Raw genomic sequence first — 27,986 nt, 5'->3', positions numbered from 1 at the left:
GTTGTGAGGGTGACTAGATCAGGCTAAGAGGCAGCCAGTGACTAACACCCTGCTTTACAATGATTAGGGCTGAAACGACAAAGCGTTATGGCTGAAACGAACAGTGACTGTGGAGAGAAGGAGATGAGAACAGACATATTTGAAACGCCAAGGAGTGAGTTAGCACAAGCACTAAAAAGGGCAGAAAGATACACGGAAGAAAAAGAGGTACTAATTTTCTCCTGTTATTTCCATGTCTCTGTTCTTATCTGCCCTCTGCTGGCCAAGAGCAGATACTAGCTGCTCAACACGTTCTTCAAACGAAAACTTTTTGTTTTGATACGTTCTCAGAATACTATTAGAGATACTGTGCTTAATTAGAAAGAACCCCACCCCACAATGTTTTTCAGGGGTTTGTATTTGGATATTAGTGTATTTAAATAACTGTAAAGATCTATTTATGTTAATGTTATAAAGAAAATTACCCTGGATGTCAATGACATTCAGTTATGTTAATATCTAGACTTCTTTCACAGGGAATTTGGTTTAACATCAAGCACCTTTGGAATAAATTTCCCAGGATGCTTTGGGGTGCAGCTTCTGGGATGCCTCAGAGAAAGTGTTCCTGGTATTGAGGGAGCTGAGAAAACTGACAGATTTCATAGGTTTGCCAACTCTGGGTTTGGAAATATGGCAGATTTGAGGGTGGAACCTTGGAGAGTAAGGTTTAGGGAAGGGAGAAATCTTGAAGGGAGACTTCCAGAAAGCTTTTGATAAAGTTCCTCATCAAAGGCTCCTTAGAAAGCTTGAGAGTCATGGAGTAAAAGGACAGGTCCTCTTGTGGATCAAAAACTGGCTGAGTAATACGAAGCAGAGAGTGAGTATAAATGGGCAGTCTTCGCAGTGGAGGACGGTAAGCAGTGGGGTGCCGCAGGGCTCGGTACTGGGTCCCATGCTCTTTAACGTGTTCATAAATGATTTAAGAACATAAGAACATAAGAGAAGCCATGTTAGATCAGGCCAATGGCCCATCCAGTCCAACATTCTGTGTCACACAGCGGCCAAATATATATATATATATATATATATATATATATATATATATATATATATATATATATATATATATATATATATATATATATACACACACACACACACACACACACACTGTGGCTAATAGCCACTGATGGACCTCTGCTCCATATTTTTATCTAACCCCTTCTTGAAGGTGGCTATGCTTGTGGACGCCACCACCTCCTGTGGCAGTGAATTCCACATGTTAATCACCCTTTGGGTGAAGAAGTACTTCCTTTTATCCGTTTTAACCTGTCTGCTCAGCAATTTCATCGAATGCCCACGAGTTCTTGTATTGTGAGAAAGGGAGAAAAGTACTTCTTTATCTACTTTCTCCATCCCATGCATTATCTTGTAAACTTCTATCATGTCACCCCTCAGTCGACGTTTCTCCAAGCTAAAGAGCCCTAAGCGTTTCAACCTTTCTTCATAGGGAAGGTGTTCCAGCCCTTTAATCATTTTAGTTGCCCTTTTCTGAACTTTCTCCAATGCTATAATATCCTTTTTGAGGTGCGGCGACCAGAACTGCACACAGTACTCCAAATGAGACCGCACCATCGATTTATACAGAGGCATTATGATACTGGCTGATTTGTTTTCAATTCCCTTCCTAATAATTCCCAGCATGGCGTTGGCCTTTTTTATTGCAAACGCACACTGTCTTGACATTTTCAGTGAATTATCTACCATGACCCCAAGATCTCTCTCTTGGTCTGTCTCTGCCAGTTCACACCCCATCAACTTGTATTTGTAGCTGGGATTCTTGGCCCCAATGTGCATTACTTTGCACTTGGCCACATTGAACCGCATCTGCCACGTTGACGCCCACTCACCCAGCCTCAACAGATCCCTTTGGAGTTCCTCACAATCCTCTCTGGTTCTCACCACCCTGAACAATTTAGTGTCATCCGCAAATTTGGCCACTTCACTGCTCACTCCCAACTCTAAATCATTTATGAACAAGTTAAAGAGGATGGGACCCAGTACCGAGCCCTGCGGCACCCCACTGCTTACCGTCCTCCACTGCGAAGACTGCCCATTTATACTCACTCTCTGCTTCCTATTACTCAGCCAGTTTTTGATCCACAAGAGGACCTGTCCTTTTACTCCATGACTCTCAAGCTTTCTAAGGAGCCTTTGATGAGGAACTTTATCAAAAGCTTTCTGGAAGTCAAGGTAAACAACATCTATCGGGTCTCCTTTGTCCACATGTTTGTTCACCCCCTCAAAGAAATGTAACAGGTTAGTGAGGCAAGATCTTCCCTTGCAGAACCCATGCTGAGTCTTCCTCAATAACCCGTGTTCATCCATGTGCCTACTCATTCTGTCCTTGATAATGGTTTCTACCAACTTTCCCGGTATTGAAGTCAGACTGACTGGCCTGTAATTTCCCGGATCTCCTCTGGAACCCTTTTTAAAGATGGGGGTGACATTTGCTACCTTCCAGTCCTCAGGAACGGAGGCAGATTTCAATGAAAGATTACAGATTTTTGTTAGAAGATCCACAAGTTCAACTTTGAGTTCTTTCAGAACTCTCGGATGTATGCCATCCGGACCCGGTGACTTATTAGTTTTAGAGTTGGGAGTGAGCAGTGAAGTGGCCAAGTTTGCGGATGACACTAAATTGTTCAGGGTGGTGAGAACCAGAGAGGATTGTGAGGAACTCCAAAGGGATCTGTTGAGGCTGGGTGAGTGGGCGTCAACGTGGCAGATGCAGTTCAGTGTGGCCAAGTGCAAAGTAATGCACATTGGGGCCTAGAATCCCAGCTACAAATACAACTTGATGGGGTGTGAACTGGCAGAGACTGACCAAGAGAGAGATCTTGGGGTCGTGGTAGATAACTCACTGAAAATGTCAAGACAGTGTGCGTTTGCAATAAAAAAGGCCAACGCCATGCTGGGAATTATTAGGAAGGGAATTGAAAACAAATCAGCCAGTATCATAATGCCCCTGTATAAATCGATGGTGCGGTCTCATTTGGAGTACTGTGTGCAGTTCTGGTCGCCGCACCTCAAAAAGGATATTATAGCACTGGAGAAAGTCCAGAAAAGGGCAACTAGAATGATTAAAGGGGTGGAACACTTTCCCTATGAAGAAAGGTTGAAACGCTTGGGACTCTTTAGCTTGGAGAAACATCGACTGTGGGGTGACATGATAGATGTTTACAAGATAATGCATGGGATGGAGAAAGTAGAGAAAGAAGTACTTTTCTCCCTTTCTCACAAGAACTCGTGGGCATTCGATGAAATTGCTGAGCAGACAGGTTAAAACGGATAAAAGGAAGTACTTCTTCACCCAAAGGGTGATTAACATGTGGAATTCACTGCCACAGGAGGTGGTGGCGGCCACAAGCATAGCCACCTTCAAGAGGGGTTTAGATAAAAATATGGAGCAGAGGTCCATCAGTGGCTATCAGCCACAGTGTGTGTGTGTGTGTGTGTGTGTGTGTGTATATATATATATAATTTTTTTTGGCCACTTTGTGACACAGAGTGTTGGACAGGATGGGCCATTGGCCTGATCTAACATGGCTTCTCTTATGTTCTTATGGTAGAATATAATGGTATGCATACCCACTTTCCAGAGTAACCACTTCCGCCAGAAGTAGAATAATTATTTTTTTAATGAAGAAGAAGAGGAGGAGGAGGAGGTGATTGTATTCCCTTCACTCGGAATCTCAGAGCAGTTTACAATCTACTTTCCCTTCCCCTCCCCTCCCCACAGCAGACACCCTGGGAGATAGGTGGGGCTGAGAGAGCTCTGAGAGAATTGCCCTTGAGAAGAACAGTTTTGTGAGAATTTGTGACTGACTCAAGGTCATACCAGCAGGTGGAGGGGTGGAGAATCAAACCTGGTTCTCCCAGATTAGAGTTTGCGCACTTAACCACTGTAATTTATGTATTCTGGAGATCAATTGTAATTCCAAGTTATCCCCCCCAAGCACACACCACTGTGCTTTCTTAAAACTGGAAATAAGAGAATTCTTTGCACATTTTGCTTTTGGGTGATGACATAAGCTTGAAGAATTGTCACAAGTTAAAGTGTAAATATACAAAGGTAAGAAGTCAGTAGGTACGGTAATTGGGCAGGGTGAAATAAAATCATTCAGTTGGGTTCTGTATAGTGAGGAAGCTTTCCCAAAGACCGAAGGGGTTGATTTCACCCTGGCCAGTTATCAGTAAAGTCTGAGTTGTTTCAGCCCAGTTTAAAACTAGCTGCCACACACAGTAAAGTCAGTTTGGTGTAGTGGTTAAGTGTGCGGACTCTTATCTGGGAGAACCAGGTTTGATTCCCCACTCCTCCACTTGCAGCTGCTGGAATGGCCTTGGGTCAGCCAAAGCTCTTAGCCCCACCTATCTCACAAGGTGTCTGTTGTGAGGGAAGAAGGTAAAGGAGATTGTGAGCCACTCTAAAACTCTGAGATTCAGAATGGAGGGCAGAATAAAAATTTAATATCATTATCATTATTATAACACGGCATTGAATGCTGGGTGTAACATTCACTGCCTAGCTGTAGAAATAGAGACCCTGTCTTCCTTTGGGGGGAAAAAACAGGTTTCTAGACCTCATGCAAGAACATTTTTAAACTTTACACACACACACATACTCCTTTCCCACTACAAATCCCTGCCTTGCGTTTTCTGGGCACCAAAGCTGCTCCAGATCTTTCTCTCATACTGAATTGCTTTTGTCCGTATTTCAGTGAGGTGCATCAGCATGCAAGTAGCACAGAGCTGACGGGAGACAGAACACAAATTGCAGGTCAGCTGTAGGACCAACTGCACAAAATTAAAATAACCCACAGATTTGCACTGGTGCAGACTTAAGACTTGGGTCTTGGTACCCAGAAGCACAGAAATGACATTGTCTCAAAGCCTGGAAAATAACTCAGGCAGACCATGCCTGCTGCCCTGAAGCGTCCAGGGAGAGCAGAAGAGCAGGACCGGATCTACATGTTTTTTTGAGGGGGGGCAAAATTAAAAAATGACTCCCCCTTATGGGCCATTCTGTCTTATGGTCCCATAGAATACAATGGCTCTATACCCAATTTGGTGCCCCCCACCCTCCGTTGGTGCCCGGGGCAAACACTCCCTCTGCCCTCCCCTAGATCCGGCCCTGCAGAAGAATGGGACGCATCTCCTGGGTCTTGTTTTCCAGATGCATCAAGCCCGCAGGGAATGGATTTGCTGTGTAGCTCTCACGAGGATAATATATGGGAATGGGCACTGGAGGCTGGCACAAGCACTGGCAAATCTTGCTCACAGCTACCTGGTGCTTCCAGGTAAGGTCTTCTCCCCTCTTCCTGTTTCCTTGGCTATGATGGAACCACAGTTTGTCACTATTTGAGAATGCTGCTGGGGAAAAAATCCAGTCCCACAAAGCTAATTTTGCTCCTTCACATTGTCATGGCGGCCCATAGTGCTATTAATGCCTTTGTGCTGATGAACGCTACTATTTTAAAAAGCAGGTTATTGATGCCTTTTAATGGCAGCCAGTTATTCACCAGGTGAAGCTTCCAGCAACCTGGCAGTGTAGCAAAGGCCATTTCACCTGTTGGGTTTTTGTTGTACCTTGTAATTAAAGATGCAGGAGCCCACTCAGATTTAAAGGGAGTGATCCAAATTGAAGGAGTTTTGTGCCAGGGTAGATTTACAATTGATTGACAAATCCAGGTCTTCTTTCTGTACAATTGCCGCACAAATGTAATGGTTTGCAAGCTATGCAAGGGCTGCCATCTAGTGACCACTGAATGAATCTTACCAACTACAGAAGGGTCCCTGTAATGTACTGGGAGACGAGACGTGGTGAAGACTTCAGGCTTTATTCGCTAGTACATTACGGAACTGGGGAACACGCGGCCGGGTCCGCCAATATATACAACACCCCGGAACAACCCCCCCGCTGGCCAGCCCAATCCTGGCCAGTTAAACTTCCCGCGCTTGACATTGATTGGCCGTGACTTTCCCCGCGCTGTGCCTGGTCGCCCGAGGACGCGCGGCGCGTGTGTAGAGTCCGATACTCTACACTCCTCCCCCCCTAGTTCAGACCACATAGTCCCGGAGGTATGCTGGTGCTCTCCGTTCCCGTGTCGATCTCCTCGGGGTCGCTCGTGGAGCTGGGTCTGGTTCTGGTGTGGGCGATGCCGCTCTTGGTTGTGGGACGCTGGGGTCTGCTTCTGGCTCCGGCTCTGATTCGGTGTCTCTGGGGGCATCATAAGTAGGTAGTTCCTGTATTGGCGGGGCCCCCCCCGGCGCTTCTGTTGCTAGCTGTTCCCTATTCCCTGCCTCCTCCATTTCTTCGGGTAGGGTGCGGCGGCGCAGCTGATCTATGTGCCGTCTTAGTACCTGGCCCCCCTCGGTGGTCACCTCGTATGACCTGGAACCTGTCACCCTGAGGACTCTCCCCGCGACCCAATCGGGGCCGCTTGCGAAGTTCTTCGCGTATACAGGGTCACCCGGAAAGAACCCCCGCACTGCCTCCCGGACCTCTGGGGACCCGCGGACCTCGGGGGCCCGGTCTGGGTGCAGCCTGTCTAGACGGGTTGTCAGTTTCCTCCCCATGAGCAGTTCCGCGGGGCTGGATCCCGTTATAGGGTTTGGGGTGATCCTGTTGTGGAACAGGAAGGCTGAGAGGCGGTGGTCCCAATCCCCCTGTACTATTCTCCCCAGTGCTTCCTTGGTGGTCCGCACCATCCGCTCCGCCTGGCCGTTGGTTGCCGGATGGAATGGTGCGGACCTTATGTGTCGTATGAGGTACCTCTCCGTGAACTCCCGGAATTCCCGGGAGGTGAAGGCCGTTCCGTTATCCGTCACCAGGGTGTCTGGGATCCCATGCGTGCATAGGACCTTCCTGAGTGCTCGGACGGCTGCCGCCGTGGAGGTTGAGGCTACCGGAATCACCTCTAACCATTTTGTGTAGGCATCCACAAGTATAAAAAAGATCTGGCCCTGATACGGGCCGGCAAAATCTAAGTGGAGGCGGGACCATGGCCGCCTGTTAGACTCCCATCTGTGGACCGGGGCTGACGGGGGATCGGGCCGGGATTCTTGGCAGGGTTGGCACCTCCTCACCCACCCCTCAATTTCCTCATCCATGCCCGGCCACCACACATAACTACGGCCAGGGCTTTCATCCTCACGATGCCCGGGTGGGTCTCGTGGAGGTCTTCCAGTACCTGTTTGCGCAAGGGGGGGGGAACCACCACCCGGCTGCCCCAAAGCACGCACCCCTTGTGTGTCGAAAGCTCGTCCTTCCTGGACGCGAACGGTCTGAACACTTCTTCCACTTTGCCTGCCGGCCACCCCCTCCCCACCCAGTCCCTGACCCGTGCCAGGATGCGGTCCCTCCCTGTCGCCCGGGCCACCTCTGCCGCGTGCAGTGGGCGCTCCGGGAGAGATTCAATGAGCATTACCCCGTGTGCGGGGGCGGGATCGGGTTCTGTTATGGGGAGCGGCAGGCGGCTGAGGGCATCGGCGTGTCCCATGGCTTTGCCCGGGCGGTGTACCAGTTCATACGTGTAGGAGTTCAGGAACTGGTTCCACCTCAGGACCCTCTGGGATAGGATTTGGGGGGTCTGACGGTCTGGAGCTAGGAGGCCCAGGAGCGGCTTGTGGTCAGTGGCGATGGTGAAACGCCTACCGTAGAGGTAGTCGTTGAACTTGTGCACCCCCGCCACGATCGCCAGGGCCTCCTTATCGATTTGAGCGTAGTTCCGCTCCGCTGGGGATAGGGTCCGTGAATAGCATGCTACTGGCACTTCCCTCCCGTCCGGGAGTTGGTGCCCCAAGACCGCTCCCACCCCGTAGGGGGAGGCGTCGCAAGCCAAGATCAGTGGCAGGGTTTCATCATAGTGGTGCAAAACCGCATTCGAGACCAATAGGTCCTTGACTGCCTGGAACGCCGCGGCTTGGCGCTTCCCCCAGACCCACGGGGCTTGTTTATCAAGCAAACGGTGTAACGGTTCCGCCACGGCGGCCTTGTGGGGCAGGAACGAGTGATAAAAATTCAGCAAACCCAAAAAACTTTGTAGCTCCGCTTTGCTTTTGGGAGCGGGGGCCTGCACAATGGCCCTAGTCTTGTCCTTAGTCGGGTGAATTCCAGCCGCGTCCACGGCGAATCCCAGGAACTCCACCCGCGGAACCCCCAACAGACATTTTTCCTTCTTCACTTTCAACCCCGCCGCTTGGAACCTCCGGAGGACCTCTCGCAGGCGGCCTTTGAACTCTTCTTCGTTCGGGGCGGCGATTAAAACATCATCGAAGAAGGGTTGCACTCCGGGAATTCCTTTAAGGAGAGAGTCCATTATGCTTTGGAAAATTCCCGGAGCCACGCTCACCCCGAACTGCAATCGTTTAACTCTAAACGCCCCCCTGTGGGTCACGATCGTCTGCGCCTCTGCTGTCTTAGCGTCGACTGGCAGTTGCTGGTATGCCTGTGCTAAGTCCAGCTTGCCAAAAACCCGTGCCCCTGCGAGTGTCGATAGTACATGGCTGACTACGGGGACTGGATACGGGTTATCCTGGAGCGCTTTGTTGATCGTGCACTTGTAGTCAGCGCAGATCCTTACGTCCCCGTTCGGTTTCACTGGCGTTACAATGGGGGTCTCCCAAGCCGCATAAGTTACAGGCTCCAAGACGCCCTGGGCCGTGAGGCGATCCAGTTCTGCCTCAATTTTCGGCTTTAGGGCAAACGGGACGCGCCTCGCTTTGAGCCGTATGGGCCGGACCATGGGGTCAATCGGTAGGGTGATGGGCGGCCCCTTGTAGCTCCCCAGGGACCCATCGAAAACCTCGGGGAACTCCTGGCAGACCCCTTCGAAGTTGCTGGCCTGCACGTGCTCCACCCCTACCAGCTTGATCCCCAGTGGTTGGAACCAAGCTAACCCCAGAAGGGTGGTCAGTTGGCGCTTGACCACCAGTATGTCTAGGGGCCCCTTAAAGCTTCCCCTCTCCACATGCACCTGGGCCCACCCCACGACGTGAACCGGGTTTTTCTGGAAGTCCCTCAGTACGAAATCCGCTGGCCTCGTTTGGAGGCGGCGGCGGGGGCATAGTCTCGTAAGGGTCTCCTCTGAAATTATGGAGATCGAGGAACCCGAGTCTACTTCCATGACGCAGGGGGCGCCCTCGATCCGGACAGACATTTTGACCTTGTCCGGGGCTGCGAGGGGCAAGTTCAGTACCTGCAAGCTGGTGGATGCCGTCGTGTGGGTGTCCATGGAATCGTGATGCGCTGACGGTGGTCGACGGCTGCTCTTGGCCCGGCAAGCCCGGGCGATGTGGCCCATCTTCCCACAGCTTCTGCAGTCCAGGTTTCGGTACGGGCAGTCCCTCCTTTCGTGGGGGTCGCCGCAGCTGGCGCACTTGGAGCTGGGGTTGGTGGGGGCCCTCTCCGTCGCTCGTTGTCTCGCGGGGACCCGAGTTTCTGTCCTCTGTGGCCGTCGGAGCTGGAACGCTTCTTCCTCTGCTCGGTCCTCTGGTCCCATTTCTTCTTGGTGTACTGCCTCTCCCCGCGGCTGGCCATACGCCTTGGTGGCCCTCTCGAACGCCGTCGCCTCGTTGAAGGCTTGTTGTAGGGTGAGCTCCTCCTTTGCGAAGAGCTTCTGCTGCAGTCGCTCGTCTCGGAGGCCCCAGACGAAACGGTCCCTCAGGGCTTCGTCCCTCTTGTCGAAACTGCAGTTCCCGGCGATCTGCCGAAGGGCCGCCAGGTAGACCGCCGCTGTCTCCCCCGACTTCTGGTCCCTCTTGTGGAAGAGGAATCGGCGGGCGACGATGGACGGTTGGGGCGAAAAGTGGCCCGTGAGGAGTCTCACGACCTCCCCGTAGGTCCTCTCAGTCAGCTTCGCCGGAGCGGAGAGACCCCGTGCGATCTCGAAGGTTTCTTCTCCACAGACGCTCAGCAGGACGTCTCTCTTCCTGTCGTCATCTTCGATCAGGTTCGCACGCAGGTAGCATTCGACCCTTTCTGTGTAGGTCTCCCATCTCTCGGGGTGCTCCGGGTTGAATTCCGCAAGATGGCCCGTCGTTACACTTGGGTTCGCCATGGCGGCGGCGGGCTGTGCGATCCTGCGGTCTCCGCCTTCCTCGTCTCCGGCCAGGTCTGGTTCCCCTCGGGCGGCCGGACCTAGCTCAATCCCATCCTCGTCGCCAGTGTAATGTACTGGGAGACGAGACGTGGTGAAGACTTCAGGCTTTATTCGCTAGTACATTACGGAACTGGGGAACACGCGGCCGGGTCCGCCAATATATACAACACCCCGGAACAACCCCCCCGCTGGCCAGCCCAATCCTGGCCAGTTAAACTTCCCGCGCTTGACATTGATTGGCCGTGACTTTCCCCGCGCTGTGCCTGGTCGCCCGAGGACGCGCGGCGCGTGTGTAGAGTCCGATACTCTACAGTCCCTGTCTGTTACCATGAAAGCTAAAGAGCCAGTTTGGTGTAGTGGTTAAGTGTGGATTCTTATCTGGGAGAACTGGGTTTGATTCCCCACTCCTCCACTTGCAGCTAGAATGACCTTGGGTCAGCCATAGCTATTGCAGGAGTTGTCCTTGAAAGGACAGCTCCCATGAGAGCCCTCTCAGCCCCACCCACCTCACAGGGTGTCTGTTGTGGGAGGAGAAGATATAGGAGATTTTAAGCCGCTCTGAGTCTCTGATTCAGAGAGAACAGTGGGGTATAAATCTGCAGTCGTCGTCGTTGTCGTTGTCTTCTTCTTCTAATGCCAAAGAAACTTATTTTACTTATGTTCCACCTTTCTCTCTAATGGGAACCCAAAGTAACTTACATCGTCCATGATTTAAACCTGGGTTTCCCAGACCGTAGTCCAACACTTTAACCACAACACCATGCTGGCTCTCTAATTTTACCGATTATACTCATTCACGATGTGCAATCCATCTTGAGTCCCTGCAAGAAATAATGTAAATAAAATTTAAAAAACCACAAATATCTGCATAAGTGTTAGGGTTGCCAGCTCCAAGTAGGGAAATACCAGGAGACTGGGGGTGGGGGGGAGGTGGGGTTTGGGGAAGAGAGGGAGCTCAACAGGTTACAATGCCATACTTTCCAAAGCACCTTCCAAAGTGGCCATTTTCTCCAAGTGAACTGATCTCTGTCACCTGGAGATCGGCTGGAGGCTGGCAACCCTAGATTTGAGGTTTTATTCCCTTTCTGGAATTGTTTTAAGGAACATGGCACACTTCATTCCGTGGTTTAAACATATTCTTACCAGGCCTCAGATTCAGCAGGAGCTCATAGGAGTGCAGCTCCTGAACCTTTCTGACGGCGGTTCCCCCTCTTCCTACCTTGCCTATTGAATAGTAGGTGAATTAGGAGAGCAGGCAGGCAGCCAGCCACCAGGGGCTTTGCCATGCCCCCAGCAGCTCTCATTAACCCCTGGAGAAGCCCATGCCACCCTTTCTTCACATGTTATTTTGGGCACTTCTTCTGTTATTTGCTGGCCTTTTGACTGGGGGGGGGGCAGCCCAGGAGAGCCTCAGGTGAGCAAGGCCTGCTTGGATCTCCAGCCAGCCCAAGCAGACCTCGCTTGCCCAGGGCTCTCCTTTCTTGCATCGGGTTGCTTTTGGCTGGGGGATGGTGGCATATGCTAATGAGTTATTCAGATTTGCTCCACAACCTATTTGTCTACAAAGCGACCCCTGATTCTTACTGATTTCCATAGGTTTTTCTGCTCAGGCTCTGCAGCATGCAAACTCAGCCAAAGGGACCTTGTTAATGGACGGAAGCAGCCCTCCGGCATCTGCAAAGGAAAAGAGGGAGATTCTGAGCACTCTTCTGACCATCTACTATGCCTTGGGCGTAGCACATTGGGTGCAGAAAAAATATCTTTGCTGTGTGGGGTGGCCAGGGCAGTAGAGTTGGCATTGAGGTTGCCAAGTTAAAATCTGCATTCAGCTTTGTAGTTCACAAGCAGGAAGTCAGTGTGTCTCATGAGGACCCTTCTGAGATGGTGTCTTGTGAGACTAGATGGCTGTTCTGAAGGCAGGCATACAAATGTGGCCTAGATTTTTTTACAGGAATCAATCTGTCACAAGACAAAAAAGAGCAGTTTTAAGAAAACAAGAAACTCTACTTTCACATGATTGTGAAAGCCATATACTAAGAAGCTCTTAGGAACAATAATAGAGTAATAATAATTATAATTATTGTATGGCAGTGTGTATAATATAGCCAAGAGATCCTAAGATTGTCTGGCAATCAGAAGGTCTAGCTCTTTTAGTATTATGCACCACTAGGGGGCAAGCTAGACTTGGTTTTTCAGAGCTGGTTTACCATTGCCTGCCTCTGCATCACACCTCTGGTATTCTTGGAAGTCTCCCATCCAAATACTAGCCAGGACCAACCCTGCTTAACTTCTGAAATCTGGTGAAATTGGGCGAGCTTGGGCTATCCAGGTCAGGGATCAGCAACAGTTACAGCCAGGCAGATAAGTTCTTCCAGCTGGGGAAAATAACTGATTCCCAAAGGTGAGTTGCAAGCAGTGTTTCCTCTAAGCTGAGTTAAAAACATAAGAGAAATCATGCTGGATCAGGCCAATGGCCCATCCAGTCCAACACTCTGTGTCACACAGTGGCCAAAAAACCCAAGTGCCATGAAGCAGGAAGTGATGCCTCATGGTAAGTTAGTATGAGCTAGCTGCTCACAATTTTTTAGCCTCCAGCTCACACATTTTTGTCTCAGCTCAGGAAAAAGGCCCCTAGAACAAACAAATTTATGCAGTAGCTCACACCTTTAATGCCAGTAGCTCACAAAGTAGCATTTTTGCTCACAAGACTCCACACCTGAGAGGGCACATTGGTTGCACAAGCCTCTGTGTTATTGTTAATGAGATTTCAAAATTGATCTGTTGACCTTAATGGTTTCTACCAGCAAAGAATCTTTTTGCAATTTGCAAAAGGCAGAACGGGTCATGGAAGAACTGAAGGGGAGCGAGTGGGAAGGGGCCACTGAATGGAAAATCTCTGAGAAAGACCTGGCTACTGCATTGGGCAGGTAAATGAACGAGTAATCATTCTGTCCTAAGCTGACAAATAAGGACCCAGCTTCATGGAGCTGTCGAAAGAGTTCAAATGAGAACATGCACTGAATGAATATAGCTTCTGCAAGGCTGCAGCCATTCCCCCGTTTCTTCATTTGCAGTTCCTGGTTCCTGAATTGTGAATCTGACCACAAATAATGATGATTCCTAAAAAGCTCTACATCTCTGCATAAATTTTGGACTACCCCAAACCACACATATGTAAACTGAGGGGACACTACCTTCCTAGGAGACCTCTGCTCTTCCCTGGTCAAAGCCTGGTTTTAGTGCTAACTGCACCAAAAAGGGAGGGGGGTGCCTCAGGTGAAATGAAGATTGAAGCTGCCTTATATTAAATCAAAACATGGGATCCACCAAGTTCAATACTGTCTACTCAAACCTGCAGTGGTTCTTTAAGGTCTCACATCACTTCCTGCCTCATCCTTTTACCTGGGAAATGCTGGCAATAGAACCAGGAGACTTCTGCATGCAAAGCAGGGGCTAGGGTTGCCAGCCTCCAGGTGGGGCCTAGAGATCTCCCACTTTTATAACTGATCTCCAGCTGGCAGAGATCAGCTCCCCTGGAGAAAATGGCTGCTTTGAAGGGTGGACTCTGTGGCATTAGGCCATGCTGAGGCCTCTCCCCTCTCCAAACCATGCCCTCTCCTGTCTCCACCTCCAAAGTCTCCAGGTATTTTCCAACTCAGAACTGGCACCCCTAGCAGAGGCTCTGCTACTGAGCCATGGCCCCTCCCTAAAGATTAAGGAACTAGATTAAGGAACTAGGTGGAGCTACATCACAAAATAAGCTTTAGGCCACCCTGAAATATGCATAGAGCAGGAGTCACTGGGGGTTGCAGGGTGGGTAGCTGTGAATTCCCTTCAAAGTGCAGGGGGATGGATTAGATGGGCCTTGGGATCCCATCCAACTCCATGCACCCCCAGGACAGTCCCCTGGCAGACAGCCTGCTTCTGGAATCAAGAGCTTCAAAGTCCAGCTCTCCCAGAAATCCCATTGCATTGCATTGATAAGAAGTGCTGGATAAGGGAAGAAGAAGAGGAAGACTGCAGATTTATACCCCACCCTTCTCTCTGAACCAGTCTCACAGTAGTTTACAATCTCCTTTATCCCCTTCCCCCACAACAACCTGTGAGGTGGGTGGGGCTGAGAAAGCTCTCCCAGAAGCTGCCCTTTCAAGGACAACTCCTACAAGAGCTATGGCTAACCCGAGGCCATTCCAGCAAGTGCATTTGGAGTAGTGGGGAATCAAACCTGGTTCTCCCAGATAAGAGCCCGCACACTTAACCACTACACCAAACTGGCTTAAGCACTGGCTTAACCACCAAACCACTGGTTTAACCACCAAAACCACTTAGCCAAACTGTAGTTTAACCACTACACCAAACAGCTGTTTCCTTTCTCTATCCCAAAACTCTGTGCCCTGCGTGGCTCTGAATCAATAGTTTCCTGATCCTTTGGGCTAGAAATCTCGGGGACTGAACTTCTGCATTCAAAGCAGATGCCCTACCATTGACCTACAGCCCCTCCCCAAGCAGGAGTGTGTACTCATTTGAGACATAACTGAGCTGAGTTCAGTGATCCTAAACATACAGTCTTTAAAAACACAAGCAGAGACTTTCTGGCTGAATCAGACCAAGGATTCTTTGCAGGAACCTCAGCAACTTGGAGGCCTTGGGTGGTCAGCCAGTCTACCATATGAGCAACCCTGGCCAATAGCACCACAATCCCCACACCTACCCTGCTGCTTCCATGGAGGGCTATCTTGGTCTGCCAGGCATGAGTGGGTTTTTCAGTGGTTTAACATAATGTTACAGTATTGTGATCTATGATTCTATAAAATCAGGGAGAGCCAGTTTGGTGTAGTCGTTAAGTGTGCGGACTCTTATCTGGGAGCACCAGGTTTGATTCCCCACTCCTCCACTTGCACCTGCTAGCATGGCCTTGGGTCAACCATAGCTCTGGCAGAGGTTGTCCTTGAAAGGGCAGCTGCTGTGAGAGCCCTCGCAGCCCCACCCACCTCACAGGGTGTCTGTTGTGGGGGAGGAAGGTAAAGGAGATTGTGAGCCGCTCTGAGACTCTTCGGAGTGGAGGGCGGGATATAAATCCAATATCATCATCTTCTTCTTCTTTGGTTGCAAACCTTTACAGATTTTTGCCTTGCAAGTCACTGGAAACTTGTTCAATGTTTTCAGAATTCATATCTGAGACACGTTTTTTAAAATGACAGAAGCAGAAGGCTGTAGTAGCAATTTTGAAATGTTTCCCAATTGCTTCTTTAAAGGACTGCATTTTTTTCTTCTCTTATTTTTTGGTCTTGAAATTCTGATTGCTCTGCTCTTTCTTCCAGGGCGTGTTTGCAGCAGAACAAGCCAGTTTTGGCGATGAGGCATTTTAAGAAGGCCATCACTGCTGTAATTGCAACTAGAGGAGAGACGGCTCCAGAGCTGATTGATCTTTATCAAGAGATAGCCCACACTGAACAAGCGAATAACAATCACAAACAATCCATAGGATATCTATTGCTGGTAAGGAACTTCATGCAAGGAAGGAAGGCAGCATGATGCAGACCAATTTCATGAGATCTCAGAAGCTAAGCAGGGTCAGTTGTCTGTGATTTCTTAGAGAGGTCTGCCCTCTTTTTTGCTCTTTTTTCATTTTGGGTTGGATGGGAGACCACCAAGGAGGACTCTGCAGAGGCAGGCAATGGCAAACCACCTCTGCTGCTCTGCTCGCTTGCCTTGAAAACCCCTAGCTGAGGTGGCCAAAAGACTGCAACATTGACCGCACTTTACACCCACAAACACAAGGAACCTATTGGAGGGAAGCGGCATGGTATTGCATGGTATAGCGGTGCGTGGAAAAGGTGTAGAAAAGGTCAACTGAAATGATTAAGGGGATGGAATGCCTTCCCTATGAAGAAAGGTTAAATAGGGCCTTCTGCATGCAAAGCAGATGTGCTACAGCTCCTTCCCTGGGTGAAGCTTAGTGAAAAGTAAATTCAGTTCTGGATATTACAGTCCAGGGCTTTTTTTTTGTAGCAGGAACTCCTTTGCATATTAGGCCACACCCCCTGGTGTAGCCAATCCTCCTGGAGCTTACAGTAGGCCCTGGAATAAGAGCCCTGTAAGCTCTTGGAGGACTGGCTACAGTAGGGTTGTGTGGCCTAATAGGCAAAGGAGTTCCTGCTACAAAAAAATCCCCCTGCATTACACTTCATGCATAATTACTGTATTAAGGTCCTTCCTGGTAACCCTGATTTGGATGGGCCAGGCTAGTCTGATCCCAGAACCTAAGTAGGGTCAACTCTGGTTAGTACTGGGATGGGAGTCCACCAAGGAATACCAGGGTCACCGCACAAAGGAAGGCAATTGCAAACCACTTCTCTTACCTTAAAAACCCTATGGGATTGCCACGAGTTGCCCATGACTTGATGGTGCTTTCTACCACCAAGATCCTTGGAGAAATAAGGAGGAAATGGCAAAGGCGGGAGGCTGTCGCATTTTCATGTTTGCCCATTTTTTTCCCTAATAGGCCCACTGCATTGCATTAACTGTGCACACGAAATTCAGTGCTGAAGCAGCATCCACAGCATTACTATTAGGCAAGGCTTATGCCGCAACTGGAGAACAAGAGCATGCAGGTAAAGAAGTGGAAATGCCCAGGGAGGACTCAGTGTTGCCAGCCTCCAGGTGGGGCCTGCAGTTCTCCTCATTGAAATACAACTGATCTCCAGATGGCAAAGAGCAGTTGTCCTGGAGGAAGAAGAAGACTGCAGATTTATACCCCACCCTTCTCTCTGAATCAGAGACTTAGAGCGGCTTGCAATCTCCTATATCTTCTTCCCCCACAACGGATACCCTGTGAGGTGGGTGGGACTGAGAGGGCTCTCACAGCAGCTGCCCTTTAAAGGACAACTCCTGTGATAGCTATGGCTAACCCAAGGCCATTCCAGCAGATGCAAGTGGAGGAATGGGGAGCTGATCTCTGGCAGTTGGAATTCAGTTGTAAAAGTGGGAGATCTCCAGGCCCCACCTGGAAGCTGGCAACCTTACTACAAAATGTTCTTGTCTTGCATCTAGGGAGTCAGCTCTGGGTTGTGAAATTCTTGAAGATTTGGGGGTGGAGCCTAGGGAGGGCAGGATTTGGGGAGAGGAAGGAGCTCAGCAAGGTATAGTACCAGAGAGTCCACCCAGCTGTCCAAAGTAGCCATTTGTTGACAAATCTAAGTTGCATCACCTCTGAGTTTGTGCAGAAGGCCTTTTATTCACCATTTTTAAAATGTTTGCTTGGTCTGATAAATAGCCTATGTCTTCAAAGCTACATGCTTTGTGATACTATATATGTTTACAGTAGGGTTGCCAAGTCCAATTCAAGAAATATCTGGGGACTTTGGGGGTGGAGCCAGGAGACTTTGGGGGGTGGAGCCAGGAGACATTAGGGGTGGACCCAGAATCAAGGCTGTGACAAGCATAATTGAACTCTGGCCATCACATTTAAAGGGAGTTCTGGCCATCACATTTAAAGGGACAGCACACCTTTTCAATGCCTTCCTTCCATAGGAAATAATGAAGGATAAGGGCACCTTCTCTTGGGGCTCATAGAATTGAACCCCCTGGTCCAATCTTTTTGAAACTTGGGGGGTATTTTGGGGAGAGGCACTAGATGCTATACTGAAAACTTGGTGCCTCTACCTCAAAAAACAGCCCCCCCCAGAGCCCCAGATACCCACGGATCAATTCTCTATTATTTTCTATGGGAATAAATCTCCCTAGGGAATAAGAGTTCCCAGCAGGCATTTCCCTCCTCTCCCCCCCGCTTTCTGACGATCCTGAAGCGGGGGAAGGACCTCCAAACCAGGGGATCCCCTGCCCCCACCTGGGGATTGGCAACCCTAGTTTACAGATACCTTGTGGTATCATACCTAGTGATGTCTGGCAGTACTACCATTAAGGCTGCCCTTCTATATGACTTCACTAGGACCAACCACATGATATAATCAGGCCCCACCCAGTGAGTCTCAGGGTTTGGATTGATGGGGACCAGGCAGCCTCCCCCCGCCCTTAGGTGGTATGGTCCTAAGAGCTGACAGACATATACGGTACTTCATGTGAGGCAACAAAATACCTTGAGCTGGCTCAGAACAGTCTACTGCAGGAGTGACCTTGGGTCAGGCATAACTCTGTCAGAGGCTGTTCTGGAAAGAGCAGTTTCTGTCAGAGCTCTCAGCCTCACCTACCTAGGGCTACCAAGCCTCTGGTCCGGGCGGGGGCTCCCTGCCGGCCTACATTGGTCACCTGGAAATAACATCATCGCACCGGCGATGTTGCGCGGTGGCGACTCTAGGTGCTTCTGGGAAAACTCTGTGGTTTTCCTGGATGCTCTAGCCATTTGGGAGGGAAAACTCTGCAGGTACCGTAGAGTTTTCCCTCCCAAATGGCTAGAGCATCTGGGAAAACCATAGGCTTCCCAATCCCCAGGTCCCAGAGGGGGATCCCCCGGCCAGCTGGCCGGCGGGGGAAGCCCCGCCCCCAGAGCCATCATGCACCTCCATGAACGATTCCCATAGGGAATGATGGGGAATTGATCCACGGGTATCAGGGGCTCTGGGGAGGCTGTGATTTGAGATAGAGGCACCAAATTTTCAGTATAGTATCTAGTGTCTCTCCCCAAAATACCTACCAAGTTTCAAAAAGATTGGACCAGGGGGTCCAATTCTATGAGCCCCAAAAGAAGGTGCCCCTATCCTTCATTGTTTCCTATGGAAGGAAGGCATTTAAAAATTTGTGCAGTCCCTTTAAATGTGATGGCCAGAACTCCCTTGGAGTTCAATTATGCTTGTCACACCCTTGCTCTTGGCTCTGCCCCCAATGTCTCCTGGCTCCACCCCCAAAGTCCCCAGATATTTCTTAAATTGGACTTGGCAACCCTAGAAAACCATAGTTTTTTTCCAGAAACGCCTAGAACAGCCGCCACGTGACATCACTTCTGGGTGATTTCATCGTGCCGGTGATGTTGGGGGACGCCTAGAACAGCTGCCGGACTTGGCAACCATACACCAACCTCACAGGATGTCTGTTGTGGGGAGGGAAGGAAAGGAAAGTATAAGACGCACTGAGACTCCTTTGGGTAGTGAAGGGTGGGGTATAAACCCAATCTCCTTCTCGTCCTCCTTCGCCATCCTAGATCTCCATCAGAAACCTTCCACACTTCAGTTCCTGATTTCTTTAATGCGGGATGGTCAGGAATTTAGAGACATAATCCAATGTAGCTCAATGCTTTTTTAAAAAAATCATGGAACTGGAATTCAAATGGTCCATTCTTTAGGAAAAGAGATGATGTAAATAACATGCTTAAACACAAGGTGTCCTGCTCTTGTTTTCTATAGAGACGGCTGAAATGTATTTCAATGAGAGTCTCGCGGCTTACAAAGCAGCACTGGGGGCAGACCATCCTCAGACGATTAATACCTTGGAGGAATTCAGTAAATGGCTTGTGCGTGTAGAGAAGAGAGAGGTAACAGGAGATCTGGGTAGTAGCCTGCATATTGGGCCACACCCCCTTGTGTCACCATTGTTGCATAGGGCTTTTCATAGAAAAAGTCCAGCAGGAGCTCATTTGCATATTAGGCCACACACCCTGACACCAAGCCAGCTGGATCTGCATTCTTGTGTGTTCCTGCTCCAAAAAAAGCCCTGTTTATTAATGAATAATAGAACAGAACCATGTGAAATGGGGCTGCAAGTATCTTTTGTTGGAGCATAACCACATCTGACTTCTAAAGGTGTACATGCAGATTTTTAGAATCATAGTTGGAAGGGACCTCCAGGGTCGTCTAGTCCAACCCCCTGCACAATGCAGGAAATTTACAAATACCACCTCCTAAATTCACAGGATCAGCATTGTTGTCAGATGGCCATCTAGCCTCTGTTTAAAAACCTCCATCTAGCCTCTTCCTGTGTAATGAATTAAGGAGGTGACTTGTCCATACTGCTTGTCTCCTGCCCATTACATCTTCACTCCCAAGCAGGGCCAGACAACTTTTTTGGTGGTCCTTATCGAATTAAAAATTTGTGCACGCACACAAAAGCAGTTTGTAATGTAGCCAATTGGGTGAAGAGAATTAGTATTCATGGATGTGGAGACAAACTATTCCTCTTCTTCTTAGACTAAAGATTACTCTAGCATCCTGGGCACTAGTTTAGATTAGAATCCCCATTTCATCAACATTTTAAAAATAGACAGGTGGGTCAGTTACTGGTTAAGTATTGAACATGTACTGTGTAAAGATTTGAGTATTTTTCTCATACTAGGTTGGCTGGGATATCAAGATGTTGGAAACACTCCAGATCTTGGGAGTTTTTATTTATGATTCCAACAACAACAACAATAATAGTAATAATAATTTTTAATTTATATCCCGCCCTCCCCACCGAAGGCAGATTCTTTTATTAAACAAATGGCATTCACAACTCTTTAATGTGAACTAAGTCACTGACACTTTTAGACCTTCTCATTATAGAACCTTTTGGTTATGTCCTGTTATCTTGTAAAGATATTTACCAAAACCCATTTTATATGATGATGATGAAAAAAAACTTCAACACAGTTTATGTTCATCTATGGGAGTGTTGGATGTGAATGGTTTAATATTTTCATACTGATTTGGTTTCTAGTATGAAACAAAGTCTAATGACAAATAATTCAAGATGTTATAAGAGCCTCTATTTGTCTATGGATATAATATTAACGTATGATATGACCTTCACGAAGTTACTGAACTTCTGCCTCTGGTCTCCAACAGCATCTGAATCACAAGTGTGGATTTTTCCATAGTTTACATTGCTTCTGTCAAGGAGGGAACAAAAAATAATCTTCTTTTAAAACATCCACTAAAGTAAAAGGGAATCTTCCAGGGCCGAATATAACTGATACATTATTATTGTATAGAAAACTATTTTTTTTTTAATCTTCTTTTCTAGCAAGCCTATGCTCTACTTCGAGAGTCATTTGTGTCCCAGACAGATCTCTGTAGTGACTTCAATGAAAAAGCAGCTGAAAGATTTTATATTATGGGTGGGCTCTGCCTAGCAGAGAAGAAGGTGAAGGAAGGTTACCAGTGGCTCAGTAAGGTAATTGTCAAATAGCTGTGCTGCCATCTCGTGCAGATTTTGAATATGTAAATTCTAGGAGGCAGGCAATATATATAGTCAAATAAAACAAAAGTCCACAAGACGTGCATGCATTTGAGCTCATCAGAACACTTCATCAAGCCAGATGTTACCAAAAATTAAAAAATGAAGAGGAGTGGGGGAGCAGGTTGTCCAGATCTTAAGACCCCGGCATGCTGACTTTTTGTGTCACAGACTCTAGTTTAATTGCTATGAATCATTTGCACTTGCATTCCTTTGGTCGTTTTCGCACTCACCTCCAGCCGGCGCGACCCCCCTCTTCACCGCGCAGGATCTGCGCGGATTTCGCACTAAATGCCGCGGAGCAGCCTTTTGTGCCGGAAACTCCCGTCGCAAAAGCCGCTCAAACGTAAATCGCCAAAAAGCAGTTTGGCGTTTGCGCGGCTTTTGTGACGGGAGTTTCCGGCGCGAAAGGCTGCTCCGCGGCATTTAGTGTGAAATCCGCGCAGATCCTGCACGGTGAAGAGGGGGGTCGCGCCGGCTGGAGGTGAGTGCGAAAACGACCTTTGAGACTAATGTTTATTTCAGTATGAGTTTTCAGGAGTCAGAGCTTATTTCCCCCCACATATGTAAAACATATCTGAAACATTTAGGGAATACTTAGAGAGAAAATTACAGAAAGAGAGAGGAAGGAAGAATGGTAGCAGAGAGATTTAGTGTATGTTCCATGATGACTCTTTCAAGTGTAATTCTTGGTGTAAGGAAATGAAATAGAATTAGTTGTTACGCTTGTTTCTACTTTTATGATTCCTGAATTCAGCCAATAAGGAAAAAGAACATGACATCCAGAGGATAATGTGATTAGCAAGAGACTGTGACTCAGAAAATGCAACATATGGTAACAAATTGGACTCTGTTAAGCTTATTCTTCATGTAGCATCTTAATTTCATAATTCATTCAATTCCTTACACAGGGAATTATGTAATTATTTGAAAGATTTTTTTGATGAGATTCACACATTGTTCTCAGCTTCACCTTTGCTAATTTTCTCTGTACATCTTCCCAAAATGATTTCATTGCCACGTATCTGAAGAAGTGAATTTGAAATAAAAGTTGTTTTAAGATACTGCTGGACTTTGTTTTAGCCTACAAGAAAACCAGACCGTGACAGAATAGCAATTCTCTTAAAGCAATACATTTATAAAGTAAAACAGAAGTACACACTATGTACATGCTCATAAGAATTATTCATAATACAGCAACATGTTCATCACCGCAAGGAGCCGACTAGAAGGATGCGCATTGTGGTATTTGAAAACAGTGGAGGCTTTATCTTGTTCTGTTTTTGCAAAATTGTAAACATTTTCAAGGAAACTGTATAGCAGGGTGTTTAGCTCTTGACAAAGAGACAAAATAATTGCTGAGCTCATTTTTTGGGGAGAAGAGTCTCCAAGTCCAGAGAAGTCAGCAAGCACCTAAAATAGAGAGACATTGGACTGAATTATTAGTTTGGAGTACATGGGAGTTAGTTTTTTGAGACTATTTCTCTTTACCTGTTGGGTGATGAACATGTTGCTACCTTATGAATTATTCTTATGAGTATGTACATAGTGTGTACTTCTGTTCTGCTTTATAAATGTATTGCATTAAGAGGACTGCTATTCTGTTATTGTCTGGTCTTCTTGTTGGTTTTGTTCTGTACAGACTGTGTTCCCTGTTTGTTGTGTCTAGCTTGGACTTTGTTTTAAGGCAGGCAAATAGATGGGAGAGAATGGAGAGGTGGAAAGAAAGCAACTTGTAATGAATTTTCCAAGCCACCAGTTGGCTTGACTTGGATAAATGATTTAAAGAGATAAACGCCTTCTCCAAACTGGCCAATGGGGGCTTTGAGATATACATAAGATACATAATATGTGTGAAAGAGCCACAGTTTGGCCACCCCCGAGTTGGTATCTTTTTAGTCAGGTACTAGCTTTCACGCAAAGAGACTGCTCATTGCCGCCACTTAATTTCTCTTAGGACAGGGGCTCCTTGGAATCAACATCTGTAAGTTCAGTATTCTTATCCTACTGTCAGTAGGTGCACAGCTAAAAGAAGGAGCTTTACTTGGACAGTTGCCTGTACATGCCAATTATTTCCTACAGTTTCTTTCTAATATATGGGAGGTAGATTATAGTGTAATCTTGATGAACATGAACATATGAAGCTGCCTTATACTGAATCAGACCTTTGGTCCATCAAAGTCAGTATTGTCTTCTCAGACTGACAGCGGCTCTCCAGGGTCTCAAGCTGAGGTTTTTCACATCTTTTTGCCTGGACCCTTTTTTGGAGATGCCAGGGATTGAACCTGGGACCTTCTGCTTCCCAAGCAGATGCTCTACCACTGAGCCACCGTCCCTCCCCAAGTCATCCTACCTATAAGCCAGCAAAGGAAGTCCCTTGTGGACCAGGACACTCAAAATTGACACACATACACACAAACAAGAAAACCATCTTTTTGTCTGCAGTGCTGTAGCAATTTGAGACTGGGCTTCCTGCTCTAGGAAGTTTCTGGCATTTCTGGGGGCGGAGCCTGGGGAGGGACCTCAGTGTAGGTTTGCCAATCCCCAGGTGGGGGCAGGGGATCCCCCGGTTTGGAGACCCTCCTCCCGCTTCACGGTCATCAGAAAGCGGGGGGAGGGGGAGGAAATGTCTGCTGGGAACTCTATTATTCCCTATGGAGATTTATTCCCATAGAAAATCATGGAGAATTGATCCACGGGTATCTGGGGGGGCTGTTTTTTGGGGTAGAGGCACCAAATTTTCAGTATAGCATCTAGTGCCTCTCCCCAAAATACCCCCCAAGTTTCAAAAAGATTGGACCAGGGGGTCCAATTCTATGAGCCCCAAAAGAAGGTGCCCCTATCCTTCATTATTTCCTATGGAAGGAAGGAATTGAAAAGGTGTGCCGTCCCTTTAAATGTGATGGCCAGAACTCCCTTTGGAGTTCAATTATGCTTGTCACAGCCTTGATCTTGGGTCCACCCCTAATATCTCCTGGCTCCACCCCCAAAGTCCCCAGATATTTCTTGAATTGGACTTGGCAACCCTACCTCAGTGGGATATAATATCATAGAGTCCACCCTCCAAAACATCCATTTTCTCCAGGGGAACTGACCTCTGAAGCCTGGAGAGCAGTTGTGATCAGGCAAGTTGTGATCTCACCATCTGGAGGTTGGCAATCCTAATTAGAGTACAGAATTAAGTCTGGGGAGGCCTAGGGTCAAATTCCTTCTTAGCCATGAAAACTTGTGGCTGTATGGATAGAAAGGAAGGAGGGGGCGACAGGAAACTGTATGCATCACCCTGGAGGTGGAATACAAATCCAGATTATGACCCTTGATGATACTCTGTCATTTTACCATCCTGCAGTGTGCGGAGATCCAGGTTGCTGTTTATGGGCCCCGGCATAGGAGATCTAAGGAGATACAAAAGCTCTTGAAGTTGCTGGAGACGTAAGTTTTCTCATTTTTAAAAAACAATGCTGGAATCAAATGTAGTATTGGAAGAGGCAAAGCCAAAGATAAGAGAATGACCTGACCTTGAAAGGTTTGCCGGGAACAGTCAAAGCTGGGATTTCGATCGAGGTCATTCCGTTCAAGATCTTCTAAACTGGTTGACTGAAGCTTCTGTCTTTGCTTGGGAGGTATACACAGCCTCGCGTTGACTTTGAGGACAGTGATGCAAATTCCTAACTGCATTGTGCTGTTATTTTGCACTCTACTGAACTCATCCCGAGTTGTCTTTTGATGTGAATGGGGATGCAAAACTGGGGCCATCAACTGGCAACCGGTGTACAGCAGTGTTTCCCTTAAACTGAGTTAGCGTGAGCTAGCTCAGTTTTTTAGCCTCCAGCTCACACATTTTTGTCTCAGCTCAGGAAAAATGGCCCCAGAGCAAACTAATTTATGCAGTAGCTCACAGCTTTAATGCCAGTAGCTCACAACGCAGAGTTTTTGCTCACAAGACTCCGCAGCTTAGAGGAAGTGTTGGTGTACAGTTATCTGTGACTATAACAAGATCTTGTCCCTGTGGCGTTTGGTAGCAAAATCCTATTGCTGTTCATAAGGCTTTGTACAAAAAAACTGCTAGGGAACCATGGGATGAAGGACAAGGGAATGGGTTCTGCCACTTCACCACCTCTGAAGGGAGTCCTCAGCATGGTGTAGTGGTTAAGAACAACAGGCTCTAATCTGGAGAACCAGGTTCGATTCTGTCCTCCTCCACTTGCAACCAAGCTGGGCGACCTTGGGTCAGTCACTGCTCTCCCAAACCCTGCCCCCCCCCCCCCCAGTAAGCCTAGCTCACTGCATAATGCTAAAAAGACTAGAGCTTCAGGCTGCCAGATAATCCTAAAATCTCCTCCAGGCTGTCCCACATGCTATGCCATACAATAATGAATACATTAACCCAGGGCTTTTTTTGTAGCAGGAGTGCCTTTGCCTATTAGGCCACACCCCCCTGATGTAGCCAATCCTTACAAGAGGGCTCTTCTTACAGGGCCTACTGTAAGCTCCAGGGGGATTGGCTACATCAGGGGTGTGTGGCCTAATAGGCAAAGGCGCTCCTGCTACAAAAAAGGCCTTGCATTAACCGCATTTGAAGCCTCCCTCCTGACGATGGAGACTTTGTCTGAGGGAAGAGGGTCTTCCGCTAGACAAAAGCCCCTGAGGCTGGAGGAGGGTTTGAAATGTGGCTGAGTGATTAGAGGAGTTACTCTTGCCAGGAACCATTTGAAATGAAGAGCAAAAGTTCAGGGACTGATGGTTGGTAATCCATAGAATGAAGACAAATTCCAATTCTGAACAAGTTGGAGGTATCTGAAACATTACCCCAATCCAGAGTATTTGTACACAAGATGGGCTTGTCCAATTCCCATTCTGTATCTGTGCCTGCATATGAAAGCTTGTACCCAGAATTAAACTTGGTTGGTCTTAAAGATGCCACTGGACTCATACTTTGTTCTGCTGCTTCAGACAAACCCAGCCATCCCACCTGAATCTAATTCCCATTGTTGTCATTCTTAAATATATCCCATTACATACTTAAAAATTCCTGATTAAAAACTAACATTAATTTTAACATAAATCTAAGGGATGGGATTACAAAGTAATATAGTAAATTTTAGCCCATGACATGAATTATAAGTCTTATAATACAATGCTAGACCTGTTTCTATATTACATTATACATGCATATAGCGTGCGAGTGAATCTTGCTCTGTGAAATTGGACTTCTGATTGCATTTCCTATCTAGAAGACTGAAGATTTATATCCCACACTTCTCTCTGAATCAGTGTCTCAGAGCAGCTTACAATCACCTTTATCTTCCTCCCCCACAACAGACACCTTGTGAGGTGGGTGGGGCTGAGAGAGCTCTCACAGAAGCTGCCCTTTCAAGGAGAGCTCTGCAATAGCTATGGCTGACCCAAGGGCATTCCAGCAGCTGCAAGTGGAGGAGTGGGGAATCAAACCTTGTTCTCCCAGATAAGGGTCTGTGCACCTAACCACTACATCAAACTAGCTCTCTGTACTTAATACTCTCTGTACTAGTACCATGCACACAACCTAATCCAAAGAGAGCTCAACAGTGTGTGTGAAGATACAACATTATGGGTGCTTGAAGAAACAACTTATTGCTCACATGAAGCTGTCCATTACTGAATCAGACCCTGAGCCAGTCAAGGTCTACGGAAATTGGCAGTAACTCTCCAAGGTTTCAGGCTGAGGTCTTTCACATGACCTGCTACCTGATTCTTTTAACTGGAGATGCCGGGGATTGAACCTGGGACTTGCTGCCTGCCAAGAAGATGCTCTACCACAGAGCTGTGATCTCTCATTGTTTGAAAGAAACTAAATGCATAACCAGGGGTGGAATTCTAGCAGGAGCTCCTTTGCATATTAGGCCACACACCCCTGCTGTAGCCAATCCTCCAAGAGCTTACAAGGCTCTTTTTTGTAAGCTCTTGCAGGACTGGCTACATCAGGGGTGTGTGGCCTAATATGCAAAGGAGCTCCTGCTAGAATTCCACCCCTGTGCATAACCCAGATGCAAAGTCTGAGATAGCAAAACTGCTTATGCTGTCTATCTATGAGCGAGCCAATGGAACAGCACAAAGATCACAGGCAGTCAGCTGGCAGTGGTTAAGCTTCATCCCCACCCCCACTCTTCTAATCTTAGGCGTGTAAAGGATGCTGTTAGCCCATGCATTAAAAAACTGCTTAGAGAGGTAGGTGGAAAATCCTTTCTTGATTCCTTTTGCTGCAGGTCTTCTGTTGTATGTGAAGGATCCAGACCAGTAACCTGGCAGCAATAGGAGGCATCAAGTCAACCGCCTTATCAATAATGCTGGTGGTCTCAGCCCTCACTGAACCAGGCATCGGAGATGAGACAACAGCAGGTCCATGTTTCTCCTGCCATAAGGAAAAGATCACTGACCTCGAGCACCTAACCTCCAAGGATCACCTCTGTTCAGAGACTAGCCCTCGCAGGCATTGATCTTTCCTCCTCTGCTTGGCCCAGTAGTGATCCTGCCACTTCCCAGCAATCTCACAGCAAGCCCTTACTTGTAGCAACTGAATGTAGGGATGAACAGCCCCGGCCTATCTGCCCCATCTATAACCTGCCTTCCCTCCCTGAAATCTATAACCTCCCTGAAATCTATAACCTGCCTTCCCTCCCTGAAATCACTAGAACAAAT

At 47.8% G+C, this 27,986-nt stretch overlaps 1 protein-coding gene across 1 annotated transcript; it reads left to right on the top strand.

Moving 5' to 3' along the window:
* Window positions 1-87: 87 nt before the first annotated feature.
* On the top strand, window positions 88-27,672 carry TTC23L (tetratricopeptide repeat domain 23 like). Its single transcript, XM_060236594.1, has 10 exons — window positions 88-154; window positions 5,166-5,339; window positions 11,739-11,898; window positions 12,944-13,069; window positions 15,464-15,641; window positions 16,648-16,756; window positions 19,502-19,629; window positions 21,096-21,245; window positions 24,658-24,740; window positions 27,554-27,672. Exons 1-10 carry the CDS (start codon window positions 88-90, stop codon window positions 27,600-27,602), a joined length of 1,224 nt encoding a protein of 407 aa, XP_060092577.1. The 3' UTR covers window positions 27,603-27,672.
* Window positions 27,673-27,986: the final 314 nt, after the last annotated feature.

Source organism: Heteronotia binoei, chromosome 4 (assembly GCF_032191835.1).
Source record: "Heteronotia binoei isolate CCM8104 ecotype False Entrance Well chromosome 4, APGP_CSIRO_Hbin_v1, whole genome shotgun sequence".
Classification (NCBI taxonomy): domain Eukaryota; kingdom Metazoa; phylum Chordata; class Lepidosauria; order Squamata; family Gekkonidae; genus Heteronotia; species Heteronotia binoei.
This window is presented reverse-complemented; position numbering and strand designations above follow the sequence as displayed.